Source organism: Dermochelys coriacea, chromosome 1, assembly GCF_009764565.3.
Source record: "Dermochelys coriacea isolate rDerCor1 chromosome 1, rDerCor1.pri.v4, whole genome shotgun sequence".
In the NCBI taxonomy this organism is placed as follows: Eukaryota; Metazoa; Chordata; order Testudines; family Dermochelyidae; genus Dermochelys; species Dermochelys coriacea.
In genome coordinates, this window is record NC_050068.2 from 80,971,244 (window position 1) to 80,986,921 (window position 15,678).

General features: G+C 44.9%; 1 protein-coding gene across 26 annotated transcripts in view; it reads right to left on the bottom strand.

The window, feature by feature from the left end:
* Positions 1-14,772, bottom strand: part of MYCBP2 (MYC binding protein 2) — a 444,438-nt gene extending 429,666 nt beyond the window's left edge. For 25 of the 26 annotated variants that reach the window (XM_038370114.2, XM_043504638.1, XM_043504632.1 and 22 more), the window contains exon 1: positions 13,859-14,772. In XM_038370114.2, the coding sequence (XP_038226042.1) occupies positions 13,859-14,145 (287 nt within the window). In that variant the 5' untranslated portion in view covers positions 14,146-14,772. The remainder of the gene's footprint in view (positions 1-13,858) is intronic. The other variant, XM_038369796.2, reaches the window with a different exon arrangement.
* Between the last annotated feature and the right edge of the window lie 906 nt (positions 14,773-15,678).

Genomic DNA, 15,678 nt, shown 5'->3' on the forward strand with positions numbered 1-15,678 from the left:
CAGAGCTATCTGGACTGCTTGATAAGCCAGGCCCATTAAAATAAAAAAACATTTAAATAAAGCCAAATGCAAAGATATACATATAGGAAAAAGGAACAGAAACCACACTTACAGAATGGGGGACTTTATCCTGGAAAGCAGCGACTCTGAAAAGGATTCAGAGCTCATAGCAGACAAGCAACAGAATACCCATCCCATAACAAGGCTACGACAAATGGACTAATATGATCCTTAGTGGTGTAAACAGGGGAGTAGCAATGAGGAGCAAAGGTCTGTCATGTCATCAGTGAAAATAATAAAGGAACATTGCATCCAGTTCTGGTGTCCATATGGAGAAGGAGCAGAATGCAGCCACAAATATGATTCAAGGACTCAAGAAAATGCCTAACAGTGAATGATTTAAAGAGCCTAAACTGTTTAGTTTATTGAAAAGAAAATCAAGAGGTGAATTCACTAGTGTGTAACTTTGGTGGGAGAAAATACTAGGTATTGTTTAATCTAGGAAAGAAAGGCATAACGAGAGCCAGCCATAGGAAGCTGAAGCCAGACAATTTAACAGAAGTCAGGCACACTCTTAACAGTGAGAGTGATTAACCACTGGAGCAAACTATCAAGGGAAATGGAGGCTTCATCTCTGGATGTCTTCAAATCAAGGCTGGATGCCTTCCCTGAAGACAGATTTTAGCTAAACAAATTATGCTTCAGTCAAATATAAGTTAGTGGACTCAATACAGAGATAACTGGGTGAGATTTAATGGCCTGTGAGATACAGCAAATAAGTCTAGACCATCTAATGATCCCTTCTGGCCTTAAATTCTATGAATTGTGAAGACCTGAAAATTTGGTTCTAAGTTATGATCCCTAAAAGTGTGTGGTTCTCGTTTTCTGGTGCTCATCCTAACACTCACAGGTGGCCTGACTCAGAAGTGCTAAGCTCTCAACTTCAACAGAAGTCAATGACATCAGCAGGTGCTCACTATACCTGATTTTTCAGAGGTGATGTCTCAAAATAAGCACCCAATCACTAAGATAAAATCAGAGGATTCTTTTGCACATTTTGGACAATCTATAAATGGAAAACTACAACTTCCTTATTTCAAAGATGCTGGGATATAAATTCATTAATTACTCCAAGGTATTAATATAGTATGGTTAATAAGTACATTAGAAAAGCCTCTAAGATAGTTAAAAATTTTATTCAATGCATATTTGGATGGAGTGCAGTTAATAAACCATGGTCCTAAAAACTGAATGATGAAAATGAAGAGAAATATTGAATAGTTGTCTCATTCAATAAGCACTGAGCATCCAGAGAAAGAGAAGAAAAAAGAAGTTACAAAGAAGAGAGGGTCCTATGGAAAAAAGATAAGTGATCATGTCACTAAAGATTGTATCAACACCATATGTACACAAAGGCAGAACTGAAGTTCCATGGGCAAATTTAATTCTGGCATTTCCTAAGTTCTGAAAAAAACTTTAACATTAAAAGAAAGTAGTTTTTTGGTATACAATGTCTATAGGACCACAGATGTATATACCACTTTATGAAAACAGATTAAGGACTGGATTCTCTGTACCAAGAGATTATGATGTAAAGAAAGATAGGGACAGAAGGAGATGAAAACATGAGGAAAGAGTGGAAGAAAAAAGGAGAGAACTATGGGGTAAGACAGCCACTTGGAAGACATGCATGGCGCCTTCAAAGTGATTCACTTTTAATGAGATTCCAATGAAGAAGGGAAGGGTTTAAGAAGGGATCAAAAGAAAGAAGTATGGCAGATGGAATTAAGTGGAGCATTCCAGAGATAGAAGACATAAAAATAAGGCATTTTTCATACCTAGATATAAAAAGTATTCCTCAGATAACATAGTTCTGAAAAAGAGAAAAACTGATCCAAGAGCTTTTATATCACTAATTTGAGATTATAGGTAAAAATACTCTACCCAGCTCACAAAAGACTTGCCTCATTTCAGATTCTGCCTATACCAACCAACCATGTGGAGATGAGAAGCCAGATATTCTCCAACAAAATCACCCCCATAGTGAAGGTGCAGAGCAACATGCAGAAAGACCTTGAACTACAAATGCTCACCCTAAAAGAAAAAAAGAATATGATGGGACAAGAGAACTCGACAAGTAGGCATTCTATGGGTTACTAGTACATAAAGTATTCAGAGTCTGACCACCTGAATCATGAAGTATAGAGTCTCCTTCTGAGCTGATGTTATATGGGTAGACACCAGGGCAAAGCCTAAAGTGTGATCCCTTATTAGAAGAGATGATTATTTTATAACTGCCTTGGCCCCATCTTTTATCAAGTCTTGATATATTTCCTCTGCTCTTAACTATGAAGAGATGTGTGAAAAGAGACAACCAGCTCACCTAGTGTGACCTCCTGCATATCACAGGCCACCAGCACTCCATAGCACTCATACACTAACCCAATCATCACTATCTTCTAATGAAAGCAAACATGCAATCATTAAGGAAAAACTGATGCATCACAATGTGCTGCCTAAAATACTTACCACTCTTCAAGACAAAATATTATAATACAAACTAAAAAGATTGTTGAGTGTAATTTACAACAATCCAGAATTAGAGAGACATGAAACTATTCAAAATGCAGTTTCTTTCAACATCCTCATTCCACCATAATGAGCTTTGTTTTATTAAAATTCACTTTTAATACTTACAAAATATATTGTTCACAAAAAACACTCCCTCATAGCAGGTACAGAAAAAAAAAAAAGACCTCTGCACAAACTTCCCTATCCTGATTCACTTGCATGCTTCAGCAGTAACTACAGAGAACCACCTTGAGAAATGAGAAGGCAGTTCTCTCCCTGTCCACTCCTTTACCTCACAGACAGCAAACAAAGGCAAAATGTCACCAATTAGCAACATGAATAGGTAACTGAGGGTTTGTCCTGAAACCACAGACTCATTTTAAAAATGCCATGAAACAGCTGTAAATTGAAACTACTTTTGGTCATTTCCAAAATAAACGAGATTTGAACTAGAGTTTAAAACACAAATGGCTGTATATGTCCCTTTATTATTAATCTAATCCAGCAGTTCTCAAACTATGGGTTGGGACCCCCAAAGTGGGTCACAACCGCATTTTAATGGGGTTATCAGTGCTAGTGTTAGCCTTGCTGGGGCCCTGGGCCAAAGCCCAAGCCCCAGCCCCACCACACAGAGCTGAAGTGTAAGCCTGAGGGCTTCAGCCCTAGGCGTCAGGGCTCAGGCTTCGGCTTCAGCCCTGGGTGGCAGGGTTCAGGTTACAGTCCCCTGGCCCGCGGCTGAAGCCTCTGGGTTTCGGCTTTGGGCCCTCCACCCAGGGCAGCAGGGCTCGGGCTCTGGCCATCCCACCGGGGGGGTCAAGCGTTATTTTTGTTGTCAGAAGGGGGTCATGGTGCAATGAAGTTTGAGAACCACCAAAAATCCCTACACAACGCAATTTCATCAAATCAGCTAATCCCCTCCAAAATAAATGCACCCTTTCTAAAATCTTTAAAATATTTTAAAGAAAGTGTTCTGAATCAACGCCACAAAAACAGACAAAAATGCCCCTTGGCATGTCTAGTCAGAATTGTTCCACCTCTTCATTTGCCAAAATGAGATTCCTCTTCTTATTTCCAAAGCCCCACATATAAACTCTATGTTCCAACTGTATACCCAACACTTCAAGTCATATTTTTAAAATTACTCAATACCTCATTTCATTTTGAATCACTCATAGTACATTTTATCACTTTAAACTGCTTTGACTTCAGAAGTAGTTATTCAAATTATGATTTTCTATATCTCCTTCCCACAAAGCCCCTTTTCAACATTTACTAACAATTTTACAATGAATCAGTTTACTTGATTCCCCCACTACTTCCATCATTAATGTATTTTTAAATAGCACAGTGCATCAACATTTAACCTCTTAAGCCTTGTCAGAATTGTCCACCTTTTAAAAGTACACATCCTCTTGTGGTACACCTTGTATACTAGTGTAAGACAAGAAACAGGACTAAAAATAAATGCTTTCAGCTACTCATAAGGATTAACTATCACCACAATAAACTGAAAAGATTAAAACAATGTATAAATTAAAGAGAGAGTCTGCTACTATATCACTGATTCTCAAATACTCAGAAGTTACATAATTTGTTGTAAGCCTTATCTCTCTCACCAGAAGTTGGTCCAATAAGAGATGATATCTCACCCACCTTGTCTCTCTAATATCCTGGGATCAACACGGCTACAACGTTGAATTCAACAGCTTTTGTCGGTTTTCCAATAAAATACAATTATCCATGTATAACGTAATGTAGTCTGATAGTTTTAAACCAGAAAAATAAACTCTGAACAGGCTAGTAAATCTTATTTTACAAAAGGAATGGAGAATGTAGTCATATAATGCACATACCTTTCACAAGAAACACCAGTGTCTCATTATGTTATTAATATTGTTGTATAATCTACAATTCAGTCCATTATTTCTGGCTAAATATGACTAATGTATTTTCAAGCTGCATTCAGCACTGTAAGCAGTTCTGAAGCAATGAAACTAAAAAACTTAGGAATCTCAAGGTAGAAAGCATCCTAATATTTTCAAAAATGACAAATGGTGTTTGGCTTTTAGTGTGAAAAGCAAGCAGAAGTTTTCAAAGTCTGAAGGAAGTAAGCATCTTTATAGACATTCTTCATCAAACTTCATCTTCATCAAGCGGAAGTGGGGGAGAGGGACCAAAAAAACTTGTATTAGTGGACAGCTTGCTACAGGATGTGCAGATATCTATTAAGAGGGTTGGATGTGCTGGCCTAACAGTATCCTTTGGCAACCAATCCAAAGAATTGATTCAAAACCAAGAAATCAGCTTCTTTTCATTAGGCAGTATAATATGGAGGAACAAACATAAGAAGCAGGAAAGTCCTAAATTGATGGAAAGACACCTATAGATTAAATGTTAAATTAATATATTTTATAGCTAAGGCTGCAAGTCTGTCACGAAAGTCACGGATTCCGTGACTTTCCATGATCCTGCAGCAGCTGGTGATGGCTCAGCCCCTGGGCCAGCAGCAGCAGTTTGGGTGTGTGGGAGGGGACTCAGGGCTAGTGGCAGGGGGTTGTATGATACATGGAGCGCTTACTCAGGGTGGGGGGCTCCCCAGCTCCAACTGGCATGGCCCCCCTGCAGCTCCTAGGCAGTAGAGGAGTTGGTCTGCGCTTCACACTGCCCAAGCTTTCAGGCCCTGGCCCCTGCAGCTCCTATTGGCTGCAGTTCCCAGCCAATGAGAGCTGCGGCAGCCAGCACTTCTGGCAGGAGCAGGGGAGCCCCTGCCTCCACTGCCTAGGAGCTGCAAGGACATGGAGCCGGGTAGGAAGCTCCTGCTAGGCCTGCCAAACACCCATCTCCCCAGCACCAGCAGGGGTCCCAGGCCACACACCACAGCCCACTGCACCCCAGCACCAGCAGAGGTCCCAGGCTGTGCACCACAGTCTGCCGCCCCCATCAGCAGGGGTCCTGGGGCCGCACGCCAAACCGCCACCCGGCCCCTCCTCCAGCACCAACAGGGGTCCTGGGCCACCTCTCCCAGCATCAGCAGAGTCTCCAGACTGCCCCCCCAAGCACCCATGGCCTCCCCACCCAAGTTTTAGTCACAGTGGATATTTTTAGTAAAAGTCATGGATAGGTCATGGGCCTGTGAATGTTTGTTTACGGTTCGTGACCTATCCATGACTTTACTAAAAGTAACTGTGACTAAAATATACCCTTATTTAAAGCAAATGAGTCAAAACTTAATTGAGCTTTAAAAAAAAAAAACTAGATTCACTTTCAATAATATGTCTAGATCAGGGGTTCTCATACTGTGAGTCGGGACCCCAAAGTGCTCACAACCCTGTTTTAATAGGGTCGCCAGGGCTGGCTTAGACTTGCTGAGGCCCAGGACTAAAGCCAAAGCGCAAGCCCCACCACCTGGGACTGAAGCCCAAGCCCAAGGCAGTGGGGCTCAAGTTACAGGCCCTCTGCCTGGGGCTGAAGCCTTTTGGCTTCGGCTTCCTTGCCCCCACCCCCTCACCAGGGCAATGGGGCTGGGGCTTGGGCTTTGCCCCCCATGCCCTCTGCCTGAGGTAGTTGGGCTTGGATGGGCTCAGGCTTTGGTCCCTCCTCCTGGGGTTCTTGTAATAATTTCTGTTGTCAGAAGGGGGTTGCAGTGCAATGAAGTTTGAGAACCCCCGGTTTAGATTACTAGGGAAGGTTTCAAACCTCAATAGCAGTGTTTTTATGTTTCCTAATATTACAGTAATCATAAAAATAGAGGTTAAACGTAGATTTACCAAAGTTCTTTTTTTTTTAAACTAATCTTAGTTTAATGAACTGTCAAGAAGTTTGACATTAGTCATAGCACTATGTCAAATACTTTAAAAAGCTTTTGTCTGAGCATTTCTGATAATGGTGTACACTAAAACATCACTGTTAAAATACAGATAGTAACTAACCCTAAGTAAAAAATATGAAACATCTTTACCTCTGCTTCAATACCTATTACTGAATCTTTTCAGCATGTGATACATCATTCACTACTTTTAGATGACAACTAGTACAAATAACCTCCAAGTATACATTCATAAATTCTGGTTTCAGAGTAGCAGCCATGTTAGTCTGTATTGGCAAAAAGAAAAGGAGTATTTGTGGCACCTTAGAGACTAACATTTATTTGACCATAAGCTTTCGTGAGCTGCAGCTCACTTCGTTGGATACATTCAGTGGAAAATACAGTAGGGAGATTTATATACCTAGAGAACATGAAACAATGGGTGTTACCATCCACACTGTAACGAGAGTGATCATTTAAGGTGAGCTATTACCAGCAGGAGAGCGGGAGTGGGGGAACCTTTTGTAGTGAAAATCAAGGTGGGCCATTTCCAGCAGTTGACAAGAACATCTGAGGAACAGTGGGGGGGAAATAACATGGGGAAATAGCTCTACTTTGTGTAATCACCCATCCACTCCCAGTCTCTATTCAAGCCTAAGTTAATTGTATCCAGTTTGCAAATTAATTCCAATTCAGCAGTCTCTCGTTGGAGTCTGTTTTTGAAGTTTTTTTGTTGAAGGATAGCTACTCTCAGGTCTGTAATCGAGTGACCAGATAGATTGAAGTGTTCTCCGACTGGTTTTTGAATGTTATAATTCTTGACATCTGATTTGTGTCCAAAAACTTCCTTGTGGCCGGACTTTGTAAATGGCTAGTCTACTTTTTGTAACACACACTTCGCTTCTCTACAAAAGAAAAAGGACACTAAACTATCTAAACTACTACATGCCACAAGGGGCCACAACAGTGGTTCCCTTAACCCACCCAGCAATATTGTTAATCTATCCAACTATACTCTTAGATCAGCAGAAGAATCTATCCTATCTCGGGGCCTCTCCTTCTGCCCCTCCACCCCCACAAACATGATACAGTTCTGTGGTGACCTAGAATCCTATTTTCGACGTCTCCGACTCAAGGAATTATTTCCAACTCACCTCTGACCAACATACTAACCCACAGAGACCTTCCTACCAACACTACAAAAAGAAGGATTCTGGGTGGACTCCTCCTGAAGGTCGAAACAACAGACTGGACTTCTACATAGAGTGCTTCCGCCGATGTGCACGGGCTAAAATTCTGAAAAAGCAGCATCACTTGCCCCATAACCTCAGCCGTGCAGAACACAATGCCATCCACAGCCTCAGAAACAACTCTGACATCATAATCAAAAAGGCTGACAAAGAAGGTGCTGTCGTCATCATGAATAGGTCGGAATATGAACAAGAGGCTACTAGGCAGCTCTCCAACACCACTTTCTACAAGCCATTACCCTCTGATCCCACTGAGGGTTACCAAAAGAAACTACAGCATTTGCTCAAGAAACTCCCTGAAAAAGCACAAGAACAAATCCACACAGATACATCCCTGGAACTCCGACCTGGGGTATTCTATCTGCTACCCAAGATCCATAAACCTGGAAATCCTGGATGCCCGATCATCTCAGGCATTGGCACCTTGACAGCAGGATTGTCTGGCTACGTAGACTCCCTCCTCAGGCACTGCGCTACCAGCACTCCCAGCTATCTTCGAGACACCACTGATTTCCTGAGGAAACTACAATCCATTGGTGATCTTCCTGAAAATACCATCCTGGCCACTATGGATGTAGAAGCCCTCTACACCAACATTCCACACAAAGATGGATTACAAGCTGTCAGGAACAGTATCTCCGATAATGTCACGGCTAATCTAGTGGCTGACCTTTGTGACTTTGTCCTCACCCATAACTATTTCACATTTGGGGACAATGTATACCTTCAAATCAGCGGCACTGCGATGGGTACCCGCATGGCCTCACAGTATGCCAACATTTTCATGGCTGACTTAGAACAATGCTTCCTCAGCTCTCGTCTCCTAATGCCCCTACTCTACTTGCATTACATTGATGACATCTTCGTCATCTGGACCCATGGAAAAGAAGCCCTTGAGGAATTCCACCAGGATTTCAACAATTTCCATCCCACCATCAACCTCAGCCTGGACCAGTCCACACAAGAGATCCACTTCCTGGACACTACGGTGCTAATAAGCGATGGTCACATAAACACCACCCTATATCGGAAACCTACTGACTGCTATTCCTACCTACATGCCTCCAGCTTTCACCCAGATCACACCACACACAATCCATTGTCTACAGCCAAGCTCTACGATATAACCGCATTTGCTCCAACCCCTCAGACAGAGACAAACACCTACAAGATCTCTATCATGCATTCCTACAACTACAATACCCACCTGCTGAAGTGAAGAAACAGATTGACAGAGCCAGAAGAGTACCCAGAAGTCACCTACTACAGGACAGGCCCAACAAAGAAAATAACAGAACGCCACTAGCCATCACCTTCAGCCCCCAACTAAAACCTCTCCAATGCATCATCATGGATCTACAACCTCTCCTGAAGGACGACCCATCACTCTCACAGATCTTGGGAGACAGGCCAGTCCTTGCTTACAGACAGCCCCCCAACCTGAAGCAAATACTCACCAGCAACCACACACCACACAACAGAACCACTAACCCAGGAACCTATCCTTGCCACAAAGCCCGTTGCCAACTCTGTCCACATATCTATTCAGGGGACACCATCATAGGGCCTAATCACAAAAGCCACACTATCAGAGACTTGTTCACCTGCGCATCTACCAATGTGATATATGCCATCATGTGCCAGCAATGCCCTTCTGCCATGTACATTGGTCAAACTGGACAGTCTCTACGTAAAAGAATAAATGGACACAAATCAGACGTCAAGAATTGTAACATTCAAAAACCAGTTGGAGAACACTTCAATCTCTTTGATCAGTCGATTACAGACCTAAGAGTGGATATTCTTCAACAAAAAAAACTTGAACTACAGACTCCAAAGAGAGACTGCTGAATTAGAATTAATTTCCAAACTGGATACAATTAACTTAGGCTTGAATAGAGACTGGGAATGGATGGGTCATTACACAAGGTAAAACTATTTCCCCATGTTATTTCCCTCCCCCCCACCATTCCTCAGATGTTCTTGTTAACTGCTGGAAATGGCCCACCTTGAGTATCACTACAAAAGGTTTTCTCCCCCCCCCCCGGTAATAGCTCATCTGAAGTTATTACTCTCCTTACACCCATTGTTTCATGTTCTCTGTGTATATAAATCATCTCCCCACTGTATTTTCCACTGAATGCATCCAATGAAGTGAGCTGTAGCTCACGAAAGCTTATGCTCAGATAAATTTGTTAGTCTCTAAGGTGCCAGAAGTACTCCTTTTCTTTTTGATTCATAAATTCTGTACACGATTAAATAATCTATATTTAACTCTGCATTGGCAGTGCTTGGTCAATCTCATATAGCTCTGATTTCTAACTTTTCAAAACAAAATAAAAAGCAAGCTTTTATCATAAATCTGGCTATAACAGAGGCATTACTTACAGTTTCACTGTTACAACTGAGTTGAACTGTGCACTTAAAAAAAGATTCAATATCTTCATTATGAAAGAAAATTAGTATATCATGCCCCAAATTACAGCATTCTCTGCATACAGAATGAAATTTCTGAGAAGTTACAAGTCAACTTCTAAATTTGGTCATAGTTTAAATTATTTGAAATGGGTCCTTTAAAAAAACTTACCCAATGATTTTAATAATAGAACAGCAGGGTTCAGTTAAAACCTCACGTATAGACTGTTAGCTTAATTACAACCTAATGCAGTCAAAGTTATTAACTTCTGCCTCTAGTTATGACTAGAGTTGGATGGAAAAAAGGATATTTTCAGCAAATATTTTAGAGAAAAAGTTACCATTTTTAAATCAAAAACATTCAAAACTCAATTTTTCAGCCAGCTCTACTTATGACTACAGGCAGTGTGAGGTTAATAATTTAGGACACAGTTAACTATTATGACAGTGGTAACTCAGACTACCACCGCTCTTCTACAGAGAAATTGCATGCCACAATTCTTTTGGTTATAATGAGTTAGTGGTGAGATAAAGACTGGGGTTTTTTTGTCAAGAGCTCTGGTTGGGAGATTGCTTAGCTGCCATCACTGCATTGGAAACAACTGTGTCTGCTCTTAAAAAGTTCCATGATGACACTAGCAAATTAGGGCCAAATTCAGCAGTACTCTATAGTTGCTTGCACTGCTCCAATGACAAAGCAGCCGTAAATCTTATTTATCTGGCTAATATAGTCTGGCTTCTTTGTGCTGCTCCAAAGTGATTCAAAGCAGCCAGTGAATCTGGCCTTAATTTACAATTTAAAAATAGTTTAAGATTGATATACTACACATCTTTAACTCTGAGAAGCCACAAGCTATCATCTTTAAGTTTGTTTCTTCTTTAAGGTTCATGTAAGACATTTTTAATTAAAAAAATAATAATAAAAACTCTGTTAAACCAGAGTTCAGAGAGAGGACACATCTGGAATTTAAGAGTAAAAATCATGGCAATCACTGTAATTATTCCAAAACCAACCATTAAACCCAAATTCAGAATTAATGTTAAACTTAAAAGAAATCCAAATGTGTTAAGGTGTGGAAACATAGAGTTAAGACACCAGAACAACTTTAATTCTATTCTCTCACAACACCTTGCAATAACCATATAATTAAGGCTGAACCTGAATTTTCTAGGATGAATGTTTGTAGTCCCAGAACAGGTTAAACTGATTTTTAAGGCTCATGATGAGAAGAAAATATTAAAAAACTGAGAAATATGGAATCACAGAAGCAAAAGCAGCAAGATTTTCACAGGTGCAGTCTGAAATATGACAGTTTATTGGTTATACAGCTTGGACCAAATCAGGTGGTGCAAAAAAACACACACTAAAGGTCAGGGACCAGAGCCACCTACTGGCTAACAGGTAAATCAGAAGGTTGCATTATTCTTGTATTTTGCAAAATTACTTCTCTCTTGTAGACACACTGACTACAATTAATTATTGGATCCCCTGTTCTTTCGAAAGGGGAAAATAATTTGAGTAAATAAAGTCAAACTGTAAAAAAAAAAAAAAAAAAGAACAACCCCACTTAATTTTAATGTTTCACCAGCATTTACTAGTCAAGGAGTTGATTCACAAAGCTAATATTTCTATTGTGACTGACTCTGCTCACTCTATGTCACAACTTAATTCAACTCAAGATTGTGAATCAATACAGCACCCTTCCAGCTCCTGTGCTTAGGAGGGTCTCCAAACAGAGACAGGTGAACATGTCACTGAAATCCTCAGCAATCTCCGAGGGTAAGAGTGAAAGATGCACGCAGACCCCGCTGAAAGGAAAGGGATTCAACGCAACAACATTCTCCCCTGTTGCACACGAAGAAGCAGCCACAAGGGGGTCCCCCGCTGTGACCCAGCCTGGGGAGATGTGAGCACCCTACTTGCTCCTGCCTCTTAGGTCATTTTCATGTAGCGGTCCCAACACCCAGGTCCCCAGGAACTCACTGCTGACTCTGAGCACAGATGGGCCTAACGTATGCATTAACGCCTATCCCCTTCAGTGCCAAATGGGAGAATCAGGCACTGCAGCCTCCCTGTGCAAGATGTAACATTTGCACATCCCTAAACTGCAGCCCATGGCAAGAAACAATCATGTGCAGGGTCAAGGCTACCCTAATTCCAAATGGGGCTGTAAGCACTTTGGTTGGACCGGGCCCCATTCTGCCCCAACCCCGGTTCTGGGCAGTACCCCACTCCATACTGTCTCAGCAGCTGCTGCCACCATGCACTGACTCCCACTCCCAGAAGCCAGAGAGTGGAGGGTTAGAACCCAGCTTGCACCACCATCTTTCCCCAACAGCCCCACAGAGTTCCACTTAACCAACTCAGAGCCCATATGGGACCCACATCCGTCCTCTCCTCTTCCCACCACTGCTGCAGATTGCTCCATGCAACCTCGCACGGCTGCTGCTAGGCAGGACAGAGTCTGTAGTGTGCCTGTGCCCCCATCTCATCTCCCTAGCACTTCACATACTCCCAGCGCTGCTGCTGGCCAAGAAGGCAATCTGGTGTGATAGCCCTCACCTCTGATCCTGCATCTTCCCCACCTCTCCCCAACCCATGTATTACAAACCATGGGGGAGGGCACCTGTCTAGGATGAAGAGAATGGTTTGGAGGAGGGGCCTCAAAGCGGGGACAGGGGCTTGGGGGAAGGGGAGAGCATAATACCTGGCACAAAGACAGAGTATCTAGCCCTAGGTTGCGGGGGAAGCAGACTTAGAAGGTGCATAGGTCCCCAACGAGAAGCCTTGCCTTACGTCAATGTACCTGGGCACGGAACCTGCCCTGGGGAGAGAACAGTGACTGGCGAGTGGGCATATTACATGTCTGTCCATGGCAGACTAAAACTTAGATGGAGGATCTCACACCTGCCCGGGAGCCGAAGGCACCAGTTGTGTTATCTGTCTGGGGGTTAGAGAGTAGGTGCAACACATGCCAAGGCAGATCCAGTTGAGGAGAGTTCCTTACCTGTCCAGAGAACTGGGTAGAGCACGAGACACATTAAGCACCCAGTGAGCTGGTTGGCAAATATTACGTGTGTTAGCTAGGTAACAGAGGAAGGTAGATAAAAGGAGTAACAGCTCAGATACACAGGTACGGGCAGAAGAGATGGGCACCTTACCTAACTGGGAGGCCCCAGTAGTGGTACATTAGCTGAGTGCATTGCCTTGGGGTGAGGGTGTAATACCCACGTGGATGATCTCAGTTGCAGGGCGAGTGCATTACCCATCCAGATGGAGAAACGGCAAATTAGAATACTACCTATCAAAATCACCCTGTTAGGAGTAGTCACTAGGCCAGGTGATTTGTTTGGGGGGCTCCAGCAAGGGAGGAGTAAGGTTGTGAGCTCTGTTCTCTGTGGGCCCCCCCCCCCGGGGAAGAGTGTAGGAATGGTATTTGCATGGAGGCTCTGCTGAGGGAGGCATTACCTTCCCCAGAGCCCCAGGATTCGGGGGGTTATCACCTCGCTGGCTGCCTCGTTATCTAACTCTAGGTCCTGGCGGGGAAGGGGCGCTACCTGCCAGTTGACTCCGGACGGGCGCATGGCGAGCGGGTGCGTTAGTTGCTCAGGTGGGAAGCTGGGGGGTTACCTCTGCGGACACCCGAGGTAGCAATGGGGGTACACTACCATCCAGAATGGTCGCATTAGTCCTCTATCATAGGACGGCGCTGGCAGCTAAGGAGAAGAGTGCATGACACGCCAGGTAGCTGCCTGCTGGCTGGGGGGGGAGGGCGTCCCGCTTGGCCAGGGAGGGGCAGGCTTGGGGGTGCGTTACCTGCTCGCATGGCTCCCCGGATCCCTGTCGCTCAGCGCCGCCGTGTAAATCTTCCGGTACGTGTCGGCCAGGGCCCGGCCCGAGAGCAGCAGCTGGTAGCGGTCCCTGCAGCCTGGCGGTGGCGGCCCCGCCGCCCCTGGCAGCGCCCCGAGCCCCATGGCTGAGCTCTCCTCGGGCCCCCCGGTCTCCGCCGGGCAGGACCCGCGGGAAGAGGCGGCGAAGAAGAAGAAGCCGCCCTCGGCCCCAGTCTCGGCGGCGGCTCCTGCGGTTGAGGCGGCCGCGCACATCCCCCTCCCCGCCCCCTGGCGGCTGAGCTGCCTCCCCGGCGAGACACGGAGACAGGCGGCTCCCGCTGCCTTCACCGCCGGGGCCCGGCCATGGGGAGGCCGCAAACGCCAACACCGGCCTCGGCGCTGCTCATCCAACCGGGCCGGGGCAGGGGGCGCAGCGACACCGCTTCCCCCAGCGGCCCGCCGCCTCCGGCTGGAGACCCGGCCGCAGCGCCCGCGCAGTTCCCGGCTGCCGGCGGAGGGCGGTCCCGGAAGGGCCGCGCTGGGGACCGGGGCGCGCGCTTGTGTATCCGCTGGGGTCCCGGGGGCCCCGCGCCGCTCCGCTCGGTCCCCTACTCCCGCCGCAGGGGGCGAGGCCGGCGCCGCTTCCCCTCTCGCGGAGTTTCTCTCGCAGCCGCCGCCGCCGCCGCCGCCCTCAGCGCGGCCACCTCGGCCCCACCCCCTCCGTGTGTCAGACACACACGCGGTGCGACTGCGCAGGCGCGACAGAGCCCTCAACACCCCGGGAAATCCGGGAGCGAGCCCTTCAGTCCTCACCAGTCTCCCGCGCGCTCGCACCTGCTGCCCTAGACAGCCGGTTCCACCCTGCAGCGCCGAGCGGCGGACATACGGGAGGCTGCTGCTCGCTCAGCCTTCCACAGCCCTGCGCGTACACGCGTGCAAGTGCACTCGTCTACATACACAAAGCACGCATCACACTAATGCCTGAGGGCCCTCGCAGATCAGGGCTCAATTGTGGCAGGTACTTTATAAACATGCAGGCACGGTATGGCAAATTCTAGCAGTGGGGACTTCAAGAAAAACACCAAATATTACAAGAGTGGGCAACCCAGTCGTCAAAGCTTTGTATCTTCAGTGATCCCAGTCACAGAATTTAGTCCTTGATACAAAGGACTACAACTATCTTTCTAGTCCTTATAGTTGCTGAAATAACCTAAAGTGGGCATAGTCCACCAATGGAGTAGTAGATTCCTGAGTCTGAAACAATGCATTTAAGAAGTGTGAACTGTCCTACTCACCTGGGAATTTCACAGTTTTCTAACCCCAGAATTCATTTTTGCCATGGAATTCCCATTTTTGCTGCAGCCAGGGGCCTGACATTTTGTTTGATCTCCCTGTGCTACCAGAGCCTGCCTGCTGCTGCCTTTTTGTTTTCTAGCTTTCCTCACAAATGGTAATTAACTGGAAAGGGGAGCAAAACAAACAATTAGTCAGATTTGGCACATGACCAGCACTACTGTCAGAGCAGCCATCTTCCTTCTTGCTTCAGTTTTTACAGATTACCGCTAAACCATGATGACCTATAAAGATAAGGAAAAAAGGAGAGGATACCTAGATTCCACTTCATTAATACTTCAATACATCAATACTTCTACAAAATTCACAGTCATGAAAAATGTGTCACAGACCATGAAATCTCTTTTTTTGTGTGCTTTTACCCTATACTATACAGATTTCATGGGGAAGACCAGCGTTTCTCAAATTGGGGGTCCTGACCAAAAAGGGAGTTGCTGGGGGAGTTGCAAGGTT